The sequence below is a fragment of the Ceratotherium simum genome, chromosome 29 (genome assembly GCF_057802395.1).
Source record: "Ceratotherium simum simum isolate JZ-2026a chromosome 29, ASM5780239v1, whole genome shotgun sequence".
Classification (NCBI taxonomy): domain Eukaryota; kingdom Metazoa; phylum Chordata; class Mammalia; order Perissodactyla; family Rhinocerotidae; genus Ceratotherium; species Ceratotherium simum.
Window position 1 is genome coordinate 6,753,312 of NC_141928.1, and position 24,632 is coordinate 6,777,943.

General features: G+C 57.2%; 1 protein-coding gene across 2 annotated transcripts in view; it reads right to left on the reverse strand.

Moving 5' to 3' along the window:
* HMCN2 (hemicentin 2) overlaps positions 1 to 24,632 on the reverse strand; it is a 148,851-nt gene that overhangs the window by 81,459 nt on the left and 42,760 nt on the right. For both annotated transcript variants that reach the window (XM_087419569.1, XM_087419568.1), the window contains exons 16-25: positions 19,792 to 19,980; positions 19,013 to 19,108; positions 18,590 to 18,717; positions 17,844 to 17,988; positions 15,142 to 15,254; positions 14,858 to 15,017; positions 13,260 to 13,425; positions 4,001 to 4,128; positions 946 to 1,200; positions 202 to 288 (exon numbers count right to left, since the gene is read on the reverse strand). In XM_087419569.1, the coding sequence (XP_087275695.1) occupies positions 202 to 288; positions 946 to 1,200; positions 4,001 to 4,128; positions 13,260 to 13,425; positions 14,858 to 15,017; positions 15,142 to 15,254; positions 17,844 to 17,988; positions 18,590 to 18,717; positions 19,013 to 19,108; positions 19,792 to 19,980 (1,467 nt within the window). The remainder of the gene's footprint in view (positions 1 to 201; positions 289 to 945; positions 1,201 to 4,000; positions 4,129 to 13,259; positions 13,426 to 14,857; positions 15,018 to 15,141; positions 15,255 to 17,843; positions 17,989 to 18,589; positions 18,718 to 19,012; positions 19,109 to 19,791; positions 19,981 to 24,632) is intronic.

Genomic DNA, 24,632 nt, shown 5'->3' on the forward strand with positions numbered 1-24,632 from the left:
GACTGCCCCTCATAAAAAAGAGCTAATGCTAATACCCATCCTACAGGGTTGTCGGGATGAAACGCCTGGCACGACCCTGGATAGGAGTGAGGACCCCATAACCCTCCATAACCCATGGGCTCTACCCACAGCGAGTGACCCAGGGCGCGGGACTGTGGGCGGGGCTCCTTCCCAGCCCAGCCCCACTCGGCCCAGCCTCACCTCTGGCGGGGCACGGCAGGCTGGCGTTCTCTCCCGCCACTTTCTCCAGCAGGCCACTGGTCTCGTCGGCCCCCCAGTGTGGCGGCTCTGGTGGGAGGTGACATGGCCACACTCACACCCTGACCCCAAAGCTTGGTGCTCGCCCCAGGAACCCAGGGCCAGTGGAGAGGGCCTTCCCCTCCCGAACCCCAGGCATTAGGGGGCGCAAGCCCTCAGGGGGAGTCGAGTCAGGGCCAGGGGTGCTGGCTCGCCTCCCGCAGGGCCGGCCAAGGAGCAGCCACCAGGGCCACACACGACCCCACGGGCTCAGGAGGCTGAGCTTGGGCAGCGTCCAGTCCTGCGCTTCCCTCCAGCAGCGGTTTCCAAGTTTGTTTTAGATTCACATTAGTGAAAATGGTCGCGGTGCCAATCCAGAACTTTCTATGCACCAGGCACTTTGCACACATTCTCTCACTGCCCATTCATTTGTTACTGGGCCCATTTTACAGGGGAGAAAACTGAGGGTCTGACTGGCCTACAGTTGTCCAGCTAGAAAGTGGAAGAAGCTGGACCTGGGCCCAGGCGCCTCCAATCATACGCCACAGCACCTTCTGCCCCCCCGGAGGACGGAGCACCCACGGGGCTGACGGCGGCTCCTTGCCCCGGGACGGGGGGCTGGGAGGAAGGGAGGGGTCATGCATCTCAGAGCCCCGGCTGCTGCTGGGGGAGGCAGGGGGAGGAGCTCTGGGGTTTAGGGAGCCTCACCCAGCACCCTGAGCTCCAGCTCCCAGGCGCCCATGCCGGCGCTGTTGGAGGCCTCGCAGCGGTACATCCCGGCATCGGAGGTTTGGATGGCGGCAAAGTGGACGGAGCCCTCGGGCCCCCCGCCCCGCAGGGCCTCCCCGTCCTTGGACCACTTCAGCTGGGGTTCCGGGGTGCCCTCGGCTGCGCAGTTTAGGTCCAGCGCCTCTCCCGCCAGCACCTTCAGGACCTGCGGGCCCGGCTGCACCTGTGGGGGGACTGAGGGGGCCACAGGAAGGGGTGTCAAGGCAGGGGGCCCCAGGAGAGGGTCGCAGAGCCCAGACCCACCCAGGGGGCCTGACCTGCCGCAGGCTCCCCACAGCCCTGGACGTCACCAACCAGCAGAAATCATCGTGGGGGCAGTCTACGGCTGACCGCGCCTCATTCTGTCAGGAAAAGACAGCGGGACACCCCATGTGGTCCCCCAAAGTGAGTAGAATCTGGCCTTGCACATGAAGAATCGCTTCTCAGTTCTCAGATTATTTCACCTCCTCTCCCCACTCCTCCACCTCCCCACTCCTCCACACCCACCCCCACCCCTCCATCCCCCACACTCCCCACTCTTCCACCTCCCCAGCCCCCACGCACCCCCACTGCTCCATCCCCACACTCCCCACTCCTCCACACCCGCCCCCCATCCCTCCATCCCCCACACTCCCCACTCCTCCACCTCCCCAGCCCCCACGCACCCCCACTGCTCCATCCCCCACACTCCCCACTCCTCCACACCCGCCCCCATCCCTCCATCCCCCACACTCCCCACTCCTCCACCTCCCCAGCCCCCATGCCCCCCAGGCCCAAGTGCACCCAACACCATTTGGGAATCACCAGCTGGGAAACATCCAGCTCAGTGCTAGATGGGGAAACTGAGGCCCAGGGGGCGGAGAGACTGACTCAGAGCGGCAGCACACACAGTAGGTTCGAATCCCAGCAGGACCCTGCACCCCAGAGCCTCAGTTTCCCCTCATCACAAAGCCGCCCCACGATGAAGTGAGACGCGGCACTAAGGCAGCCGGCACAGAGCCAGGTCCCAGTGGGGCCTCAAATGCTGTGGCCGGAACCAGCCTCCTCACTCCCGTCTTGCTCTCCCTTCCTGGGCTCTGGGGAGGACGGTGGGGTCACTTCTTTCCCATCTGTGTTTTCAGGTCACTTTCCCATCCTCAGTCTCATCGGGTCCTTTCCACAGGGCAGGGGATGCCGTGCCCATTTTGCAGAGGAGGAAACTGAGGCTTAGAAAGGTTCCTGACTTGGCCAGAGTCACTCCCCCCTGGGCTGATCAGAGGGAAAGCTGGAGCCGGCCCACCCCTTGGTCTGTGTGACCAGGCGTCCAGGCGGCTCCCCATAGGGCCCCACCAGGTGGGCCCGGGAGCATTCTCAGAGCCCAGGGGCCTCCCTGCAACAGGCACTGCACGGGAGACTGGGACAAGCGCCCTGGGCCCTCCGGGGGAGCTGAGGAACACCCCCTCCCTTCCAGCTTCAGAGGAGGAGCCCAGAGATAAGACCATCTGTGGGGACGTGGCCCCTGGGCAGCGACCAGCGCCTCGGCCCAGGGCCTTGCTGTCCAGGAGCACGAGGGTGTACATGTCCTGGCCGCACGCCCACCCTCCTGTCTCTCTCACACACACACTTGCTCCAAACAGCAACAGCTTCCACTGAGGCCTGATGTCCTCTATACCCTTTCTGCCAACTAGGGGATGGGCATTATTGTGGCCCCCACTTTACAGACCAGGAAAGCACGGCTCAGAGAGGCCAAGCAGCTGGCCTAAGGTCACACAGCCAGATGGTGGCAGAGCCAGGATTCAAACCCAGCCCTGCCGGCTCTGAGGCTCTGCTCCTCATCCTGCGCCCTGCTTCCGCGTCTCTCATAGGCTCGTGCAAACCCACGGCAAAGCTCTGAAACCCCTCCCTCTCCGAGCCTCAGCCTGTCCACCTGTAAAACAGGCACTAGCTTCGATCAGGAGTCGGCTTTTTTCTGTAAAGGACCAGATAGTAAATATTTTGGGCTTTGCTGGCCAGATGGTCTCTGTCTCAACGACTCATCCCGGCCATTACGGCGCGAAAGCAGCCGCAGACGATACACACATGCACGTGTGTGGCTGCGCTCCAGCAAAACTCGTGTTTATGGACACCGACATTTGAATTACATATAATTTTCACGTTATAAAACACTATTTGTCCTTTTCTCCCCAAGCATTTAAAAACGTAGACACCATATTTCACTCGTGGGCCATATGAAAACAGGGGATGGGTCAGCTTTGGCCCAGGGGCTGTGGTCGGCTGACCCCGCTCAGATGATTGGCTCTTGGGGGTGACCAGCTCCCCGCGCTTTGGTGGACGGACTCCACCGGCTGGCTCCCGTGCGCGGACAGAAGCCTGGACGCCTGGACACCCCGGTGAACGCCCACTCCTGGGCCCAGACAAGTGGGGGGCCAGAGCCACAGCGGGCGCTTAGGAGCCTCGGCCAGAGAGGAAACAAGCCAGCAGAGGGCCCAGCGTGGGGCCTGGCATACAGCAGGCGCTCACTAGAGGGCAGCGACTCCTGTTGGCGTGTATACAGTGCCTTGCTGAACAGGCATGGGGGCAGGGGATGGGAAAGGGCCTCTTTGGGGGCTTCAGAGGCTCCCAGCAGGAAGGCTGCCCAGCCCCCTGAGCATCGCCAACCCCGGGCTCCAGGGCTAGGCCCGCGCACGAGGCAGAGACGCCCTCAATCCCACCCTCCGTGGCTCCTCCTTCCTGGGTCCCTCTCCCAACCCCCAAGGCCCCTCCCCGCCCTAGGCCCCCACTGGGTCCTGCCCGCTGTTCTCAGGGGGTCTCTGACTAGCCTCTCCAGGCCCCGACCACGGGGTAGGGGGAGAGGGGGAGAAGGGGGGGAGACGAGAGACGGGGTTTGAGGAAGACAGGGAGTGGAGGCGAGGGGGGCCATGCGAGGCCACGGCCTGGCGGGGAGAGGGAGGAGGGAAGGAGACAGAGGGAAGCGCAGAGCGGAGGGCGAGACCGAGGCTGCCAGCCCGGGCCCTACCTTGCACCCTGAGGATGTAGTGCCGAGAGGCAGACCCCGCGGGGTTACTGGCTGTGCATTCATAGAGGCCGCTGTCACTGACCTGGGCCTGGGCCAGACGCAGGGAGCCTGACGGCAGGAGGCCGTGCCTGTGGGGGTAAGGGGCACTGGTGAGACCCCAACTGGCCCCATCCTGGCTGGAAAGGCCTCAAGATCCAACTCGAACCAGCCGCCTCCCCCAGGAAGCCTGCAGGAGTGAGGCAATGTCCACCACCCTTCACTCCTCCCGCCACCCCACCTCCACTTCCCCGAACCACCAGGCTGTGGCCAGGTCCCACTCCAACTGGTGTTCAGATAAAAGAGCACTGAACTAGGAGTCCACCAGCTTGGGTTCGAGGCCAAACTCTGAACCCTTCCTAGCTGGGTGAAGCAAGTCTCTTCACTTTTGGAGCCTCCATTTGCTCATCTGCAAAATGGGCAGACTAAGGGGGCCTATGTCTGGGGCCGGTGAACGGATTCCACATGGGCTCAGCCCAGAGCCTGGCGGCTGGTCGCCGGTAACCCCCCCTCCTCTAGCCTATGCCATTCTTCGACCTTGCCCTGGGAGGGGGCATGTGGCCCCCATTGGAGGCCCCTCCCACGGCTTCCAGGGAGAAGCCGCCAGCCCAGAGGCCCTCTGCGTCCAAGTGCCAGGGCCAACCAGACTCTGAATGCAGTGCTTCTGGTGTCCTGTTGTCCAGAGCTGTGTTGGGTCCTCAGGAGGAAGCTGTGGGGGGCCCCCCATCATTGCCCTCCCCCATCCAGCCCGTCTTGCTGTAGTCACCTGGCCCCCACCCCACAGGGAGCAGGACCCCCGGCCAGGCTCTTGCAGCTGGGCTGGACCCCAGGGGGCCCTGCAGACATGATGTCACCAGCCCACGTGTGCTGGCTCTGTGCAGCCTCTGCCCCCGTAAGACAGGGAGGGCAGCTGCAGCCACTGGCCCCCGGGGGCCCCAAGCACAGCGGCCAGCACGGATGTGGGGACCCCAAAGGCCAGCCCCCAGCCTGAGCTCACCAGGTTACTGCTGGCTCCAGAACCCAGCGGGCCTGGGCTCCCGTCCTGGTCCCCACTCCCCTTTCTGTTGAGCCTCAGTTTCCTCCTCCACAGAATGGGGACCACGGGAGACCCCGTCTCCCAGGCAGCCGCAAGAAAAGTGCTAGGAGACTCATCAAACAGGTGCCAGCAGTTCACTCTCTGTGCAACCTCGGGCTCTAGCTCTGCCCTGCTGGGCCTGTCTCTCCGCCTATAAAGTGGGGTAATAATTGCCCTGCCCAGCAGCCCCCTCCTCCAGGTTGTCTGGAGCATCCAGCAGGCACTTGGGGCAAGTTCTCTGAGCACAGTTGTGAATGATACACTGGGTGGTGGCCTCTAGAGCCCCGGCACTGGGCCGGACCACCTGGGTCCACCCTGTTCTGCCACGTGCTTGCTGTGTGAAGTTGGGCAAGTCACTTAACCTTTCTGTGCTCCAGTTGTCTCATGTTAGAAAACAGAGATAACAGTAGTGCTTATCCCTCATAGGGTTGTCCAGAGAACTGAATGACCTAATTCACAGCACAGTGCCTCCAGGGACTCAGGTACACAGAGGAATTCAACAAGTCAGCTGCTACCACGGTGACAACAGTGCATCCATAAACAATCTGCAGTGCAGTTTTGTATTGTTTAGAACACTTATATAAATGGCATCGTGTATGTGTGTAGGTCTCATTAGTTCCTTTTTCACTGTTGTATAATATTCTCTTGCATGGCAATACTGCAATTGATTAATTTGCTTCCCTTTTGGTGAACATTTAAATATTTGATTTTTTTCTTTCCTTCCTTCCTTCCTCTCTTCTTTCTTCCATTCGTTCTTTCTCTCTTTCACCAGCAGAGCTCTCCGCACACTGCTGTACGTGCCCCCCACACCCAGGAGCAGGACTCGTAGGCCACAGGCTCACACGCCGTCAGCTCTCACAGGTAGAGACTTCATCACTCACACCTTGTACGGCAGGGCTTCTCATTAGACTCTCTCGGCTATGTATGAAACATGCAGATTCCCAGGCCCAGAGACTCTGCTTAGGGGGAGCAGGAATTGGGGTTTTACCAAGGCCCCAGCTGGCTCTGACGCAGGTGGTCATGGGACCACTCCTTGGGAACACTGCGCAGGGACACAGGAAGTGCCCCTGTCTGGAGAAGCAGCACCTCGGAGCAGATGGGAGCGGGGCTGTGACGGCAAGTGGCCCCCGTGTGAACCACAGTTCTGCCTCTTACAAGCCGACCTTGGGCCAAGGGCTCCACCCTCTGAGCCGCGGTGGCCTCACCTGGAGTCACGGGAGATGGCGAAGAGGAAGTGACACGGTGCCGGGGACACCGTAAGTGCTCAATGAAGGGCCCTCCTGTTGGTCAGACACCCCCCGTGTCTGTGTCCTCGCCCCCCCCCCGCCTCCAATCAGCTGGGCAGCCCGAGCAGATCTCTTAACCTTCCAAAGAGGAGGAAACACAGGACAAACACCACACAGATGCTTATTTGTCCCAGCGACAGGCACACATTTCCCCCGCGTGGCTCCACTCCCTGCTGTGGCTTTTCTCATCCACAGTTTTTTTCAAGTTAATGTTGACATCCACCAAACAAGAGCCAAATCCGTTTGAGGCTGAAACAGGTACCCTCAATCCACTCGAGACAGGGACACAGCTCCCTCCAGGGACATCGCTGCCAAGCTTGGTGGGCAAAGCAGGGACAGCGTGGGTCAGTGGAAAGAGGTCTGGGCTGGGAACCGGAGTTCTGTACCCGAGGTCCAGTTCTGCTATAGGCATGCTGTGCAACCTCAGGCAGGGCAGTCGACGTCTCTGAACCCTAATTTCTTCATATTTGAACAGGCAGCTCTGGGCTCCTTTATCTCAGAGGTTGCCTTCTAGGTCTTCTGAGAACTTGAGAGACCAAAGAACCCTCGCTCTCTCCCTCACCAAGCCCTTAAAAGGATAGGAAGTAGGAGCTTCTGGGGAAAAAAGTAATAAAAGAAATTTCCAAAAGTGGAAACAATTCTCAACAATGAAAGTAGGCATCTTGTCTTTCTTATGACCAGCCCCAGGTCGTTTCCCAGAAGGGGAAGGCTGCGCACAAAGGAAGAAATGGAAAGAAGGGAGAATCTGTCTTACAGACAGACAGGCGGAGGCCTGCAGAGCCCCCCCACGCCCTCACCACACTGTCTTGTGACCACCTGTCACCTGGGGGCTCCCAGAGGACACAGCCCCATCCGTCTTGTCTGCCTTTGTTTCCCCAGAACCTAGCCCAGACCCGGCACAGAGCAACCCCCACTCCAGCGAGACTTAGGAAAAAGATAAAGCGGCCGTGGGGCCCGGGGCTGGCTGGACGGGACTGGTGGCCCGGGGCATCCAGGGCAGCCTTTCTGCCCCGTCCCGGCTCTCCCTCCGCTTTCCCAGAGGCTCTGCTGCAGGTGTGGGGGCTGCCCCCAGGGAGGGGGCAGGGAGAGGTGGGAAGCACACTGCTGTGTGCCTCTGGCGTGATTAGCGGCAGCAATGGCCTGAGCTGCCAGACGGCTCCGCGTGGCGCCCAGATGGAAACCCGGAGAGCTTTGCAGGGAATTTCCTGTTTATGACATCCATCCATCGGCTTGAGCCTCCACTGTTGGCTGCGGGTTTCACAGAGCCACGCAGATGGGGGCTGGGGGAGGCCCGAGAGAGGCCCATCTACCCTGGGCATGGAGCCCCGTTCAGCCAGTTGCTCATTCATTCACTCATTCATTCATTCGACCAAGAGCCATTGGGTTCAAGGTGAGCCGGCCGCCGCCGGGGCGGAGGAAACGCTCCTCTCCTCAGGCTGCTCAGGGTCCGGGTGGTTTGCTGCACCCGGTTCCTCCTGCTGTGTCCCGTGTTGCTCGGCCTCTGCCTCATTTCTACAGGGCCGTCCGCGAGCACCAAGCCTTCCTGGAGGAGGGTCAGTGGCTGTGGAGGAACAGCGCTCTCCGCAGTCACCCAGCCGCCCAGAGAGCTGATCCTCGCACACAGACGCCCTCCGCACGCCAGTGTACACTGGCCTGGCCTGTGCCTGCTGGGGCCAAGGCGGGGTCCAAGCCTGGGCAGGGAAGGGCGCCCCAGCACCACCCGGCCTGGAGGGCACCTTCACCCACCACATCTCCTTGCTGGGCTCACCCACACCATAGACCCTTGTAAGGAAGCCCCAGACGGAAAAACCAAGCTGGAGCAATTTAGGAAGGGGGCCTGATACCGAGCCAAGAGCCAAGCACAACACAGGAGAGAGAGAGAGAGAGAATGGGCCATCCCCCGAACCCAGCAATGCTAGTGGGGATGGCCCTCAATTCCTGAGCTCTTCCCGCGGGCCACCGCGCCGCTGAGCCCCTTCCACGCGCGTTCTCACTCGAAACTCCCAACAGCCAAACAACAGCAAAACCCGCAACGCAGGCAGATTCTACCGTCGTCACCCCCTTTTGCAGAGGAGGAAACTGAGACCCAGACAGATGAAGCCTGCTGTCCACGGCCACCCAGCCGGCCAGGGCAGAACTGGGACTCGACCCTCAGACTCTGCAATGGCGCTCCCACGGTGGCTCTCTAAACGGTCTGCTCTGAAGTGTCCCTCACTTGACCGTTCCCCAGAAAGAGAGCTGCTGGCCACAGGCTGACAAGAGCTGACCTCAGAGCACCGGGCCAGGAACCAGCATGAGCTGTGAGCATCCACCAAGGTAAAGACCCCACGAGGGGCCCCCGGCTTCCCGTGCGGGGGCAGCTTTTCTCCTGGGTCACCAGAACCCAGACGCAGCCCCCACCTCCGGGCTCTGGCGAACTGGGCCAGGAGGGGCGGGGGTGCTGACTGCCCCGCGGCATCCTCGGGATGCTCCATCCTCTCCGTCCCCTCCCCGCCAGCTCCCACCTCCCCCCTGGAGGCAGCTGGATTTGGCCCTGTGTGGGACCCTGGCCCGCTGCCCCCGGGAGCCGGAGCCGGAGCCAGGAGCCCTCGCAGCTGTCCCAGCGACACATCAGAACCACAAACAAACACTGTTGCCTAGAAACACCGCCTCACCCAGCATCCCCGGCTGAATCCTGGGACCAGAGCCACGAGGCGCTGTCTGGCCACTATCGCCTGTCCAACGCTTTCATTTCTCAGACGGGGAGACTGAGGCCCAGAGAGGGGAAGGGTCTTGCTCCAGTTCACTCAGCGAGTTGGGGGAAGGCTGGGAGGGACCCCAGGTCCCTCACAGCCTGATCTCACACAGAGCCAGAGCCCGTGTCTTCTCTCTCCCATCCTGCTCGGGCACAGTCCTGGGCACACGAGATGGCTCAAGAAATCCCACTGACTTCAATTTCCAACCCACAGTTCGCAAGGGCTTTTCACAAACAGCAACCCCACAGGGTAAGAAGCACCCAGCGACCATTCCCACCCTCGGACTCAGCTGTTTGCTTCCAGGACTATACCCCAAGGAAATGACCCAGGAGATAAAGAGAAGCATTTATGCAAAGACATTCCAACATCTCCATTATTACCACCAAAAACTGGCCACGAAGCACATGCCCCAAACAGAGGAACAGCTTAGCAACAATGAGAGATGCTCGCCCTGGAATGCTGTTCTGCCCTTTAAATAAAAAGCTAGTGGTGATACGGACCAGGATGACTCGAGAAAATGGGTAAATGGGGAAAAGTTATCAGAGATAAGGGCAGAATAGAAGATGCACTGAGTTTAATTCCATAAAAGCAGCTACACGAACAAATTGGACGGGGGTTGTGGACACAAGTGGTGGTTTAGAGTTTAGCGGCTACTCAACTCCATTCTGTTTTCTTTCTAGAAAGGACTCTCAGACTCAGAGCATCGAAGATTGCTGAGAGCTCAGAATATCCTCGGGACCCTCCAGAGAGAGCAGTGGCCTGCCTGACTTTGGCCCAGAAGCCTGATGTGTGTGTTCTCATGTCTGTGTCTCTGTGTATGCCTGTGTGCTTATGTCTGTGTGTCTGTCCATGTGTGTCCACGTCTGTTCCCGTCTGCGCGTGTCTGTGTGTGTCCGCGTCTGTGTGCGTGCATGTTAGGGCCCGGCCCAGGCGCTGGAAGGTCACGACCCCAGTTCTTCCCCACCCCACGTGCTTCTGTTTCCTCCTCCGTGCCTGGGGCACATGCCACTCACCCCACCCACCTCCAGGACGGCTGGCAGGAGAAGAGGGCCACCCCACCCAAACGGAGATGGGGGAGGCCTCAGAGGCTCAGCCACATCGTGGTTCTCCACCTGACCGCACCAGAGTCACCGGGAGCTCTCCAGAGGCAGCTGCACCGGAGCCCTGCTGATGACCTGAACCGCAGCCGGACCTGAGAGCCCCGGGGAAAGGGCAGGAAAGACAGGCCCTGGGCAACCACGGAGCAGGCGCGGGCCTTCCCCGAGGACGGAGGAAGGGGCCGTGCAGATGAGGAGGCAGCTCAACCAGGTGGAAGGAGCCCAAGGCCCGGCCCGGGGGAGGGGGCTGCGGGGACACTTGGTGAGCAGCCGCGCCTCTCATCAGGAGAAGCAGGCTGGATCCCGGAGGCAGGCGAATACCTACGGCTCATCAAAATAGGTTCTCAAGCTTCTAGAATAGCAGCTTCGAAGCTGAGCCTTTGGATTCCCTTGGAGAAGGAAGAGGAGACGGGGGAAGAGGAGAAGCAGACAGACAGCAAGTCTGTCCCCACTGCCCCCAGCACCACACCGCCCCCAGCACCACACCGCCCCCAGCACCACACCGCTCCGTGTGTTTTCCTGGTGTCTTAAATCTCCGTTTTCTGGCGGAACGGCTATGGGACTAAGGGGAGCTGTGTGTCTGCAAGACACTGAGCTTTGTTCTGTGCGGGAGTTTGTCAGAGTGCCACAGGGAGGCCCAGAGCACCAAGGGGCCCAGAGCCTGCGAAGGAAGTTTAAACACAATCAAGAGTTGGTGAAGTTACTCACAACCGTCAACAAGTGGAAATAACTCAAGTGTCCATCGACTGGTGAGTGGAGAAACAAAAGGTGGTCCATCCACACAGTGGAATATTATTCAGCCACAAAAAGGAAGGACCTCCTGATACCTGCTGCAACGTGGATGAACCTCAGAAACATGATGCTAAGTGAAAGGAGCCAGACACAAAAAGCCACACATTGTGTGGCTCCATTTATCCGAAACATCCAGAATCGATAAATCCAAACACAGAAAGCAGATAAATGGTTGCCATGGGCTGCGGTCAGGGGTGGGGCGGGGATGGGGAGTAGCTGCCAATGAGTATGGAGTTTTTTGGGAGGGTGCTAGAAATGTTCTAAAATTGATCGTGGTGATGGTTGCACAACTCTGAATATATTCAAAAACACAGAACGGTACAGCATGTGAATTGTATCTCAATAAAGCTTTTCTTTCTTGCTTTCTTTTTTTTTTGAGGAAGATCAGCCCTGAGCTAACATCCATGCCAATCCTCCTCTTTTTGCTGAGGAAGACCATCTCTGAGCTAACATCTATTGCCAATCCTCCTCCTTTTTTTTTCCCTTTTTCTCCCCAAAGCCCCAGTAGATAGTTGTATGTCATAGTTGCACATCCTTCTAGTTGCTGTATGTGGGACGCGGCCTCAGCATGGCCAGACAAGCGGTGCGTAGGTGCGCGCCCGGGATCCAAACCCGGGCCACCAGCAGCAGAGCACGTGCACTTAACCGCTAAGCCACAGGGCCGGCCCCTCAATAAAGCTTTTCTATTAAACAAAATGGGTGAGAATTAAGAGAGATAAGAGACGTGATGATGATAATTTTTTAAAAGCTAGAAATGACACCTTAGTTTGTGAACAGCAGCAGCAGGAAAATGATATTAAAGGGAGTGATTTTCCAGCACCTACAGCGTACTAGGCACTGCGTATCCATCACAGTATTGCGTAAGTGGTATTTAAACAATGTCCATTTTACAGATGGAGAAACAGGCCCAGAGGACCAGTGTCCCCCAAGGCCACATGACTGATGAGGAACCAGCTGGGGTCCACACTCGTGTCTGATAAACTCCAGGGTCTGAGCTCTTCACCCAGCCCCACCCCAGGCATATTTTCCGCCCTCATTTAGATAGACTCCTGGAATCTCAGAAATCTCAAGAGAAAGCTGTAAGCCAGCAAGAAGTAGAGAGGGCAAAGGAGAAAGAACAAAACTCTAGGATTGCAAAAGCAGCTCTCACAAATTTACGGCTCCCGGTTGATCGATGAAAGCATCCCAACAAGGAGGGGTGAACAAACGGGATGGTGGTTCCCCGTTTCAGTAACAAGCCATAAATAAGCCAGAAATAAGCAAGCACCTGGCCGGCCGCTGCCCAGCCGAGGAGCGAGGACCAGGCTTTCTGGGGAGAAATGCGGGCTCTTCCGGGCCCCCACCCCCACCCTGACATGGAGCTGCAGAGACCCCCCAACAGGGCATGGGGGTGGGGACTGCAGACTCAGCCCAGGCCCAGAAGCCCGGCTGCACTCAGAGTGCAGGCTTCAAGGTTTGGAAGGGTTCACTGAACAGATGTTCCGAGATGCAGAGAACCACGTGTGGGTGTCAAGGGGGCGGGGGTGCTCGGAGACCTTCTCAGTCTGCAACTTAGAGAACTTGCCAGGGCTGATGTCACCAGCCAGAGCCGAAGTGCCCCCCCGCCCCCGACCAGGGTCAAGAGGCACCCCCAGGAGTTCTGAGCTCGTCTCGTCTGGAACCACCACCCCCCACACCCCCGCCTGGGGGTGCGGCCTGGATCTGAAGGACACCCAAGCAGCCTCCTCCCACTCCCAGGATCCCAGATGGACGGTGGAGAGAAGCTGAGTCAGAAAGCCGGCCGCCAGACACCTGGTCTGCGGAGCAGGGGAGGACGTAGCACGCTTCCCGGTCAGGCCGCCGTCCCAACCGTGGCGTTGGTCTTTTCTAGCTGGGTGACCACGAGCACTCACCCTGCTTTGCTGAGCCTCAGTCCGGCTCAGACAAGGAGGGCTGCCACGCTGTCGTTAGGTAGAGGAGACGCTGCCCGCAGCGCCCAGCGGCGGGTGCGTGCAGTGCTGGGCGCGTGTTATTCCAGAGGAGTCTCACCCCGAACGTCCACGCACCCTACAGGTCCATGGAGAGGCTTCAGGGGGCCCAGGGACAAAAGCGCTGTGTGCGGAATGGAATGCACATGCCCCTGGCGGTGTCCACGGGGTCCCACATACCCGCTGGGTCACTGGCCACCTTGAGGCCAGTTTCCCCTCAAGCCACAAGCTCTGCCCCTTCTCCGACCCGAGGCCACACGACTGGGGTTACCTGTCTGTGACGGGCGGCACAGGGCGGGAGTCCTTGGTCCAGGTGACCAATGGGGGTGGGGAGCCCTGGGCTTTGCAGTCCAGGGTCACATCATCACCGGCCTTGGCCGTGACTCTCAGAGGCTCGTCTGCATCTTGTGACCCGTTGACGTGGATCCTGGGCTGGGCTGTGGGTGGAAGCATGGGGGGACTGTGAGCAGGGCCGGGCCCACGGATGGGGGCCGGCGGGGAGCAGGTGGCTCCCCCAGGAAGCAGAGGTGGTACCGCCACCCTGGAGGTGCAGAAGGTGGGTGGGCTCTATTATAATGCAACAGTGCAGGTTTCGGGGTGGGCTCAGATCCGACGGTTTCCCTCAGTCTCCCCCTCCTCCTCTCCACCACCACCTCCCTCTAGAAGCCCCCTTTGCTTTGATGGCCCTGACGCGGTCCCTCCTGCCCTAACGTCTATGCTCCTCTAGCTTCTCTTCATCCTGCTGTCCCCTCCCCGGGGACATTCCAGCAGGTTCTATCCTCCTTCTCTTCTCTCTCTCTTCTCCCCCTTGATCATCCCATTTATTCCCATGATATCAACCACCAGAAGACACACAACCCTCCCTGTGGCCAGTCGGGGGTTTATAACAATCTGTGCGCATTGCCTCTCTCTCACATGCAGCTGAAGGCAGGACCGGCCCCCTCCCTCCGTATGCACCCCGATATTTCTAGCCGGATGCTCACACACTGAAGGCACCCAGTACGTGTCTGGGCACCAACAACTAAACAAACCAGCCAGCTGGGGACATCGAGACTCATTCAGCCCTCACATGTTCTCCTGTATGTCATTAGCTCAGAGAGGAAATCCCCTCTTTAAAAATTTTATTTTGCAATAAAAAATATTGGCTCTAAGCATATACAACAGAGCAAAATTGGCTGTGTATTCACTCACTCATCCCAGACAGTCACTGAGTGCCCAGCCCTGTGGGAACGCTGGGAAACAGCAGCAAAGCAGATAGGTCCTGCCCGTCCTCACAGTGTGTAGGCCCACAGGGAACACTGGAACCAAATAGCTCAATACACAACCAATTATTCAGTCACAATTATGAGGGGTGCTATCAGGGAACATTGCAGAGAGTTTACAGAAGGTGATTTGACTCAGCCTGAGGGATCATAGCTGAAATCTGATGGATGGGAGAAGTTGGCCGGGCCAAGAGGTCGGGGAAGGGCATTCCAAACAGAAGGAATTGCACATGCAAAGGCCCTGAGGCATAATGGGCCATTCAAGAAATTGAAAGGAGACCAGAGGGTCTTGGGCGCAGAGAGTTGAGGAGAGAGGTGGGCAAGGGGCTGCCAAGGTGGCCGGGGTCCAGTGTAGGGTCTTGTGTCTTTCCAGGGCTTGTTAACGTAATGGCTTCCCCCGTTCCGTTACACAGGGTTGAGTTGGAACCACTTAAGCACATCCCTGGGGACAGTGCTCTGAGGGAGGACAGCTTTGGTCTATGTGCCGTTCAGATGAGAAGAATTTAGAGGCAGGGCTCGAGGAAGATGCAGGTAAGGCAGATTGTGCGCGTCCCCGCCCCCACGCCTGCCGAGCCCCTCTCCCAGGACAGGCGCAGCCATCACTCACTGTTGACAGAAAGCCACATCTCCTGGCTGGAGAAGCCCACGGCATTGGTGGCTGTGCAGACATAGGTCCCTGTGTCCTGGGCAGACGGCTGGGCGATGACCAGGGTGCCGTCCTTGCTCACGTTGTAGTGAGGATCCCTGGAGATCAGGGCATTGGGTGCCTACGGCAGAGTCACCGGTGACGTCAGCAGAGCACACACCCCACAGCGATTTGCACCGTTCCCCTCCCCGTGATGCACTGGGCCTATCTCTCCGGTTACCCTCACGGGAACAGGCTCCGCCTACCTTGGTCCAGGTGATGGTGGGGGTGGGAACTCCCGAGGCCACACAGGGAAGAGAGGCTGGAACCCCTTCATTAGTGACGTGGTGGGTGGCAGTGGGCCGGATTCTAGGTGGCACTTATAAAAACAAACCAATTTCATAAATCAAAGCTCATAGTAGCATTATTCACAACAGCCAAAAGGTGGAAACAAAGCAAATATCCATCAAAGGATGATGGATAAACAGCATGCGGCGTGCACACATGGAATATTATTCAGCCTTAAAAAGGAATAAAAGTTTGATAAATACGACAACATGGATGAACCTTGAAAACATTATGCTAGGTAAAATAAGCCAGACTCAGAAGGACAAATATTGTATGACTCCACTTATATTAGGTCCCTAGAGCAATCAAATGCATAGAGACAGAAAGGAGAATGGTGGTTACCAGAGGCTGAGAGGAGGAGGGAATGGAGAGTTCGTGTTTAATGGGGACAGAGTTTCAGGTTAGGAAGACGAAAAGGTTCTAGAGATGGCTGGTGGTAATGGTTCCAGAACAATGTGAATGTACTTAACACCAGTGAACTGTACACTGAGAAATGGTTAAAATGGTAAGTTTTAGGTTATGTATATTTTATTACAATTTAAGAAAAAAACAATTTCAACAGAAGAATCCAAATGGCCTGATATCTACAGTCACCACTGCTATAAATTCATGCCCCAGACAGAGGGCAGCCTGTGCCTGGGAACCAGCCGTAACATTTCTTTGCTCTGGGACCTTGGATAAACCACTTAATCTTTTGGTACCCATATTCCTTGATCAGCAAAAAAGCTAAATTAACCCCAATTCCCTGCCCACTGTCCTGGGATGGACAGATGAGAAATGGCAGAAAACAGTGTTCACGGAACACAGCGAACTTGAAAACAAGTGCCAGGTCCATTCTGGGCACCATCCAGATTTGCAGGCATTAAAGCAAGGGTCTCCAAGGGCCGGCTCCGTGGCTTAGCGGTTAAGTGCGCGCGCTCTGATGCTGGCGGCCCGGGTTCGGATCCCGGGCACGCCCCAAGGCACCACTTCTCCGTCCAACGCGAGGCCGAGTCCCACGTACAGCAACTAGAAGGATGTGATCCTATGACATACAACTGTCTACTGGGGCTTTGGGGGGAAAAAAATGAATAAATAAAATCAAAAAAAAAAAAAAAAAAAAAGCAAGGGTCTCCAAGACGAGCCGGGGAAGGTGGAAATGGGTGTGGAGAAGTCAGGAGGGGAAGCCAGGAGCCAGGGGCTCTGACGGTAACACTCAGAGATCCTGTAGGGAGTTTCCGGATTCTCCCAGGGGGCCAAAGCCAGCTAGTTGATTAATACTTGTCGAATGGAAACGAAGTGAACCAAGAGAGACCCAGCTTGTTCACGCCACCCCCAGAGAAGAGGCCACGCCAGCACGGTGGGAAATTACAGGGTGACACGCTCTGCAGAGGCAGCCCGGTTTGCTGATCCTGTGATCTTGGTGAGTTATGGCCTCTCCGAGCCTCAGCTGACTTAACTTCAGAATGGAGAGTCTTTTAAACCCCACCTCTTGGAATAGCTATGAAAACTAAGTGAGACATCCACAGAACCTTGCAGAGGTCTGGCACGCGGTACGTGTGGGCTCAACCTTGGATCGCTATTATTAACTGGAATTACGAGGAGACAGAACACCTGGGTTCCAGACCCAGCCTCCTCTGAACTCGGGTTTTCCTCTATAAAATGGGGAAGGATGCATTCTTCCCACTCGTCTCTCATGGGAGTTTTGAAACAAATAATAATAAAAAGGATATTAACACACTTGGTAAATGACAAAATATAACCAAACTTAGTTTAAACTTCTCGTCTTACATTAAAAAGAACAGTGATACCCGGTTAGGTGGGGAACAGAAACAGGGACTCTCCAACACTGCGGATGGGAGAGTAATCGGGCAAAATGCACTAAAAGCCCTAAAAATGGGCAGTCTCCGTGACTCAAAACTCAATTCCACATTAATGGGTTTATCCTCAGGAAAGAATCAGTCATGGGGACAGCACAAGGACGTTTATCCCCAGGGTGTGCCCGCTAGTGAGAAACCGGACACGAGGGGACAGGTTAGAGACTCATGGCTCATCCAGATGGGGACACACAGGCTTAAACGGGTGCCCCTGAGTATTTAACAGAAAGCAGTCATCATATATCGTCAAGGGAAACACTCAGGTTGCAAGACAGCAACATAATGTGCTCCCAGCTTGGTTTTTAAATACGTATGTGTATGTCTACAAAAAGAATTTACAGATAGATGGATAGAAATATACATACATATAATGGATTTATATATAAAAACTTATATAAAGAATGTATATATTATGTAAAAATAATTTATATACAATGTATATAAAGAATATGCATAATTTATATATTACATATAATTTATTATATATATACAGGGTGTGTGTATGTGTGCATGTGCAAACTTGCTTATGTATCAAATATGAAAGATTCAAACCAAAATGTGAAATTATTCTGGTTCTTCTCAGCTATTGGTATTATGGGACTATTTTTTTACTTATCCAGTCTCTAATTTTCCTACAGAGAATACGTACTATTTGTGCAATTTTTTTAGACAAAGGTGTTCATGATCAGTTCCACCCACGTGCCTTCCCCCATCCCGGCCCAGCCCCCGCCCCACCCCCCACCACCTTGGGGCCCCCGACTCACCCTGGACGACCAGCATCACGTCCCTGTGCTGAGAGCCGGCCGTGTTGGTGACCACACAGCTGTACCTCCCCGCGTCCTCCTGCAGCGCCTGGTCAAGGTGGAGGCTGCCATCTGCTCGGACGGAATGCCGGCTGCCAGGTGGGAGCTGGTGAGGGCGAGGAAGCACCAGCTCGGACCATGGGCCCCCCAGAGCCAGCTAAGAGAGAGCCCTTCAGAAACCCCACTGCCCACGAGGCCGGCAGGGAGCAGGCTGGACTGACAGGCCAGGGGTTCAGAGAAGGAGTGAACGGGAGGGGGATATAGAAGAAAATAGAGAAAACCAAGTTGACATGAATGGATAGAGCAGCCACTGTGCGCCGAGCAGTGGGCTAGGTAGTTGGGCAGATATTAATCTGCACAGGCCACACCTTTGCCCTGGAACCATCAGAATGGAGGTGACGAATGCATCGTGTCTGTGCCCCCACTAAACCCCTGCTCCCCAACCCTCAGCACGAATGGAGGCAAAATCCTCCCGCTGTGCTCCATGGGGGGTGGCAGCCACACCAATCCTTGGCAGGACTTCAGAGGGTGACGGATGCTATTAGCGCATTAGCAGAGAAGGTTCTGGAAAGAGGCACGAAAGAGAGGGAAGAGGAGGAGGACATTCTAAAACAGGAACAGCAAAGCGGAGGCTGGGGTACGAAGGTGACAGCACCTTCGTCCCCAGGCACCACTGCCCGCTGCCCCCCAGAGGAGCCAGCACTCACGGGTCGGCCAGCCCTGAGCCAGCGCCTCTCCGGGAAGGGCCTCCCGGCCAGGATGACACAGGGCAGGGACACGGGCTGCCTCTCCAGCACCCGGACAGTGGAGGCACTGCTGGCGATCTGTGGGGGCGCTGTGGGGAGAGGAGACCGTGTTGGCTGCACTAGATTCCCTGAGGGCGGTCATCCGGGGGACAGAGGTCCCCCACCCCCACCCCAGGGAACCAGTGGAAGCATCAGGATGGAGGATCCTAAAGGGTCAAAGGGCACACTCTCTGGGGCACATCCCCCAGGAAGCAGGGATCCAGATGCTCCTCTTGGAGAACCCGGCTATGGACACTTCTGTCTCAAAGGATGGGTGGCCACGGGGGGGTCCCTGGGGGTGCCCGGCCTCCCCACCTCCCGGCATCTCCAGATCCACCAGCGAACCACGTCCAGTCACCACGAGCCGGGCCTCCGCCTGGACCTTCCCAAAGACATTCTGAGCTTCACACACATATGGGGCCTGGTCTTCAGGGATCACACCTGAGGGTAGGACAGAGGTAGGCCTGACTGTCGGGCACGCCAAGGCTCCAGCCCCCACAAGCTCCAGCTCCCAGAGAGATGGACCCCTCAGCACAGCCTGGCCCTGTGGAGGTTGGGTGGGAGGCCTGGGATGGCAGAGAGGAGAGGGACAGGGATACAGTCGGTCCTTGGAAGGATGAGAAGGCCTCAGCTTGCTCATCTGAAGCATGGGGATAATTTATCAATACCTGTGCCTTGCAGTGTGATTGGGAGGGGTCAATAAGATGATGCAAATACAGTGCCCAGCATCCAGCCAGGCACATAGTAAATCGTAGTCACAGCAGTAGTAGTAAGGATGATGGTAATGACAATGGCCAACACATATAACACTTAACATGTGTCAGGAACTGTGCTAAGTGCTTTCCACGTATTACCCACACAATCACCCACTAAGGTGGCCGGTTATTAAGGCCAGGTGGTAGGTATTGTCATTACCATCAGTATGTCCAGTTCAGAGTAGTGGAATGACTCGACCAGAGACACATCAGCCAAAATGTGACCCTGGTCACATGGGTCAGGTATCAGCCTGACCCATGGTCAGTGCTGGGGCTCAGGGTCCTGCTACTGGCCACCCAGCCTGGTGGCTTAGGGTGTCAGAAGCCATCCTGTCCCCCTGCCCACCCTCCGCCAGCCCAATCTCTTACTTTCAAAGAACAGCACTCCTGAGTCAGGGTTCCTGGTCCTGCTGCCCCGCCTGGGCCCCAGCGGCAGGCCGTCTCCGCGGTGCCAGGTGACTGTGGGGGGCGGGCGGCCGGTGGCCCGACATGCCAGGAGGGCGCTCCTCCCCAGCTCCACGGTGACTTCCCGGGGCAGCTCCATCAGCTGGGGTGCATCTGCAGGGAGGTGACCGGTCAGCCACCCCCAGCGGCTGGACCGCCTGACCCCCAGGAGACTGCTCCCGACGCCTGCCTCCCCTCCCACAGCTGGGAAGTCCCCCGCCTTCCAGCCTCGCCCTTGTGAACCTGGGGCTGACTCACATCCAGGGCTCTGGGGCCAACCTGAGCTTGGCGGGGTCCACCCCCGGACAGCTCTCGGGCACGAGGCAGCAGGAGCGGCCTTTGGCGGGATGAAGCTGCTGACATGCCTCGTACCCCTACGTGGGGTCCCAGGGGCCTCGCTGTGCCTGGCCGTGCAGGGGGCAACAGGCCTGCTCCTGGCGGCGACACCTCCCGGGAAGCACACCTCCGAGGGGCTGCAAGTCACCGTCTAGCCACAGGAGCCTCTGAGACCCTCTCCCCCGCCTGCTCGCCCTCCTCCTAGGCCACAGGAGCTTCCTCTAGCAGGTCACAGCCCCTTCTGCGTACGTCACCCCGAAGAGCCAACTTTGTGGGGAGATTATAGGCCATCTTCACTCTCTTCCCTACGTCTTTCTCTGCTGAACTTTTTGTAACGAGCATAGAAAACTCTACAACAAAATTAAAACATACTTATTATAAATAACGTGACCTTATAATTTATGGTCCAAACGGAGGCCCTTGAGAGTGAAAATGGCTGTATTAACAATTACACCCAGACAACAACCCAAATGAGGTTTGCCCCGCACACCTGAGCTATCAAAAATTCACACACACATAAGGGGTATATTTCCCTAATTTTTGCTCCACACACCCCAAATCCCACACCCTTTACCCCCTGTTAATAGTTTGTAGTGTTTCTTCCAAAACTTTTTTGTAAGCATTGTCTTACTTTTGTAATTGGGGGAAAAATAAGTTATTTCCCAAAACAGAAACTCATGATCCTTTCTGCCCATCAGCAGGCCAGGAGAAGGTCCAACTCCAGACAGGTCCGGGCCTGTCCCCTGCAGCCTCCGGGCACTGTCCTCAGGTCCCTGTCCCCACACCCAGGACCAGGAAGGTCCCCGGCCTTTTTTTAAAGCTTTGCATCCAGCACCATGGAAAATCCTCCACTTCTCTGTTCTTTCCGTCTCTCTCCAGAAATCTTCCCTGGCCTTCCAAATCATGACATCAAATTTCCCTCCTAGCCTCAGGGATTAGGGAGGTTCCAGGGAGATATAAACACAACTTGGAAAATGACTGCAAGGAGGAAGATAGTCTTGGAACCAACCTCGGACACCACCCGGACGCCTCTTCTCCTTCTCACTGGGGCCTGGCAGCTGCCGCGGCTCAGAATCCCAGAAAGCCTGTGCTCCCGACGGGGTCGTGGCTCCCGCAGAGCCCTGGCCCCGGGGCACGGCTTAGCCATGGGCCCCCATCCTAGGGAGAGCGGAGGCTCAGCCCCAGTGCCAGCCGCCCCCAGAGCCTGCCTTCTCCAGCACCGCCCAGCCCAACTGCGGGGCCCAGCTCAAACCTCCCTCCTCCAGGCAGCCTCCCATCCACTGTCTCTCTCAGAGCTTCTGGAACTCTTCCTCCTTAGCCTTAGCCCCCAGCCAGCCCAGCTTTGCCTCCTGAGTCTGGGATATTGGGAAGCACATTCTCTTCCCATCCTCCTCTCAGTCCTGAACTTCCCCCCTAGAAGGACAGCTCCTTCATAATAATAAGCAAATAATAAGTATAAAGGGGAGCGTTTGAAATGCCCACTCAGTGACAGGCACGGTGATGGCGCTTTTAGAAACACAATTTGAATACCAGTCTCAGTAAACTCATGAAGTGGATATAATCACAACCCCCATATTACAGATGAGGAAACTGAGGGTCAGAGAGCTTAAGGAACCTGCCCATGGGCACAGCTCAAAGTCAATGGCAGAGCTGGGATCAGAGTCCAGGTCCGGCTCCTGCTACGGCCCAGGCTCTCAACCACTGCACCCCTGCATCCCCCTAGGTACTTGGGGACAACCTGGCCACTGTCCCGGCCACAGCTGCACCCAGCACTTCTATCCTCTCTCAGCCAAATCCCAGACTCAGACCCTGCCCAGAAAACAGTGACTCAGCTGCCAGTGCAGCCATCCCCCCACTCCTCACCTGGAGTCCCCCAAAAAAGACAGGACCCAGAACCCTCATATGCCAGAGCTGAAGGTCCTCTCCTTGGTTAGAGGATGGGTGGGGCGGGGCCGGCCTGAGTTCTCAGCCCGTCGAGGAGTGGGGGCCAGGCTCCCAGCCCAGTGCTACCCCAGGGCCTCATCCTCCAGGCTCAGCCACCTCCGCTCTCAGGCTCTGAGCCCCCTCCTCCCAGGTGACTCTCTGCAGTAGCCCAGGGAGAGACTGTGAGCGGGCTCCACTGCCATCCCATTTCCCCAGGGACGGCTCCCTTGTGCAGGTTTTGGGGGCAGGAGCTGCAAATGCCCAGTTGGACATCAGAGCAGCTACCAGCGCTCCCCGGAGAGGCCCAGGTTTCATCACCTGACGGCTGCAGCCATGTGTTTGTGGGGAGGTGACTCTGCGTGGGGAGCCTGGAACACCCAGGGAGAGAGAATGGTCCCACTGAAGAACGCAGGCCGGGGGGGCAGGACCTTGAGGGATGCCCTGGACCTCCTGCTAGGCCTCCTGGGGCTGCCTCTGCCTTCCCCCGATTCCCCCTCTTCAGAGGAGCTGAGGGGCACGTTAACTGGACCCCGCAGGTGGGACCACTCACCCCCCAGGGATCTTCTAGGAGGAAAGGCCCCCGTGGATTCTAACAGCTGCAGCGAAGTGACCATGACAGAGGTGTTGACTTCCCTTCCTCCTACTCGGCCCCCAGGACAAGGGACACCAGCCTGAAGGCCCACAGCCTGGTGGGACCCCCGCACTGCCTCTGCCCCACTGGGTACCCACAGATGAGCCCCTTCACCGCTCTGGGTCTCAGTGTCCCCATCTGGAAAGAGGTAACTATGTTTACTCTGGTCCCAATATCTCAAAGTTCCAGAGCTCTTTATTATCGTCTGGAGACCCTGCAGCCCCCAGTCTCCTCTGCCATGCTCCCAGGTCCCGTGGCTCAGAGTCCCAAGTCAGGACTCTGGGGATGAGCCAGCTCAGGAAGGAGAGCCCCAGTCAGCCTGGACTCAATTTGGCGGGGAGAGGGAAGGGGTCTCAGGCCCAAAAACTGTGCAGATGGGCAAGTGGACCACAGAAGGGGCCAGCCTCAGGCCCCGCCCTGCATTTAGATGAAACCCAGGGGGAGTGAGACTGAGCCAGGGGCTGGGGGGAACGACCTCCGCAGCCCCCTCCCCTGACGACTCATCTCCCGTATAAAGACCCTGTGATCGGGCCTCGAGCCGCAGCCACACTGGCCGGGGGTGCAGGATGACTTCCATGGGCTTCTTCCTCTGGAAAAACATATTAAAAATTATATTTTATGACTCCATTGGTATAAAGATAAACACAATCCAAGCTGGAGTCATTTTTATCTATTCAAGAATATTCATTTTTTCTTCTGCTTTTAAGGGAAATTAAAATCAGAGCATGGTCCTGTGCCCCTAAAAGTGTCACAGGCCCTGGACCGGTGCCTGCTGTGCCTGATGGAGAAGCTGCCCCCGTACTGACCACACACGTCACAGAGCCCAGTTCTGCTTCCCTCCTGCTCCCAGGAGGCTGGCCAGAGGCTCTCTGGACCCACGAAAGCACACCCCCTTCTCCCCACTCAGCAGCCAGGAACACGAAGCATGGACTGAGATGAGAGGATAGAAAGAGACGTGTGCACATCCATTTAGAGACAAATCCAGCAGGGCGAGATAACTTAGCTCAGGGCAGTTTTTTAAAGTGATAGAAAGGGCATTGAACCTGGGGAGAGGGCACAGGCCGTGGAGCCTGGTCACCAGCCACGTGACCAATCATTCCCCTCCCTCCGCCTCCCGGGCCCTTGTCAGGCCGGCCCAGCCTACGGCAAGTGTATTGAGTTTTTATTTCATGCAAGACCTGAGAGAAGCGCACAATCTTATTAAATCTCTCAAGGACCCTGGGAGCCAGGCTCCAATATTATCCTCCCATTTCACAGATGAGGAGAGTGAGGCTCAGAGAGGTAAATAACTTGGCCAAATTAGCAGCAGGACATGGACGCTGATCTAGGACTCTTGACTGCCAGATGCCAGGGCCAGAAGTGATACAGAAGCACCTTGCGGCTGGTCCACAAACGCAGGCACTTGCTGTCAGCACAGGAGGAGGCTGTCTTCCCTCTCATGCTCCAGAAGACAGTTCCCAGCTCAACAGCAGGAAGTGGGCATGGTGCCCACCCGTTCCAGCCCTGGACGGCTCTGCCAGCCGGGCCAGGAAGGCTGGACCACAGCTGCCACCCAGATGGGCAGGAAATTCAATTTCCCACCACTGCTGCCAGGCCGGCTTGCCCCAGACACACAGGTGCTAGACCACTGTCCACCCCTCCCCTGACCTAAAAGCCAGAGGCCACCAGTGGCCCAGTGCCCCAGAACCCTGCCTGTGACACCAGTCACCTCCGCCCTCTGACACGGGGAAGTGGCTGCAAGGCCAGTGGCTGACAGGCGAAGGAACAGGACCAGGCAGGCACGTCAGCCCGGGCCCCAAAGAAATAAGGCTTTGCTGAAAAGAAATCAGACGTGGGGCAAAGGATGAGCTGGCCCTGGCACACGGCAAATATGGAA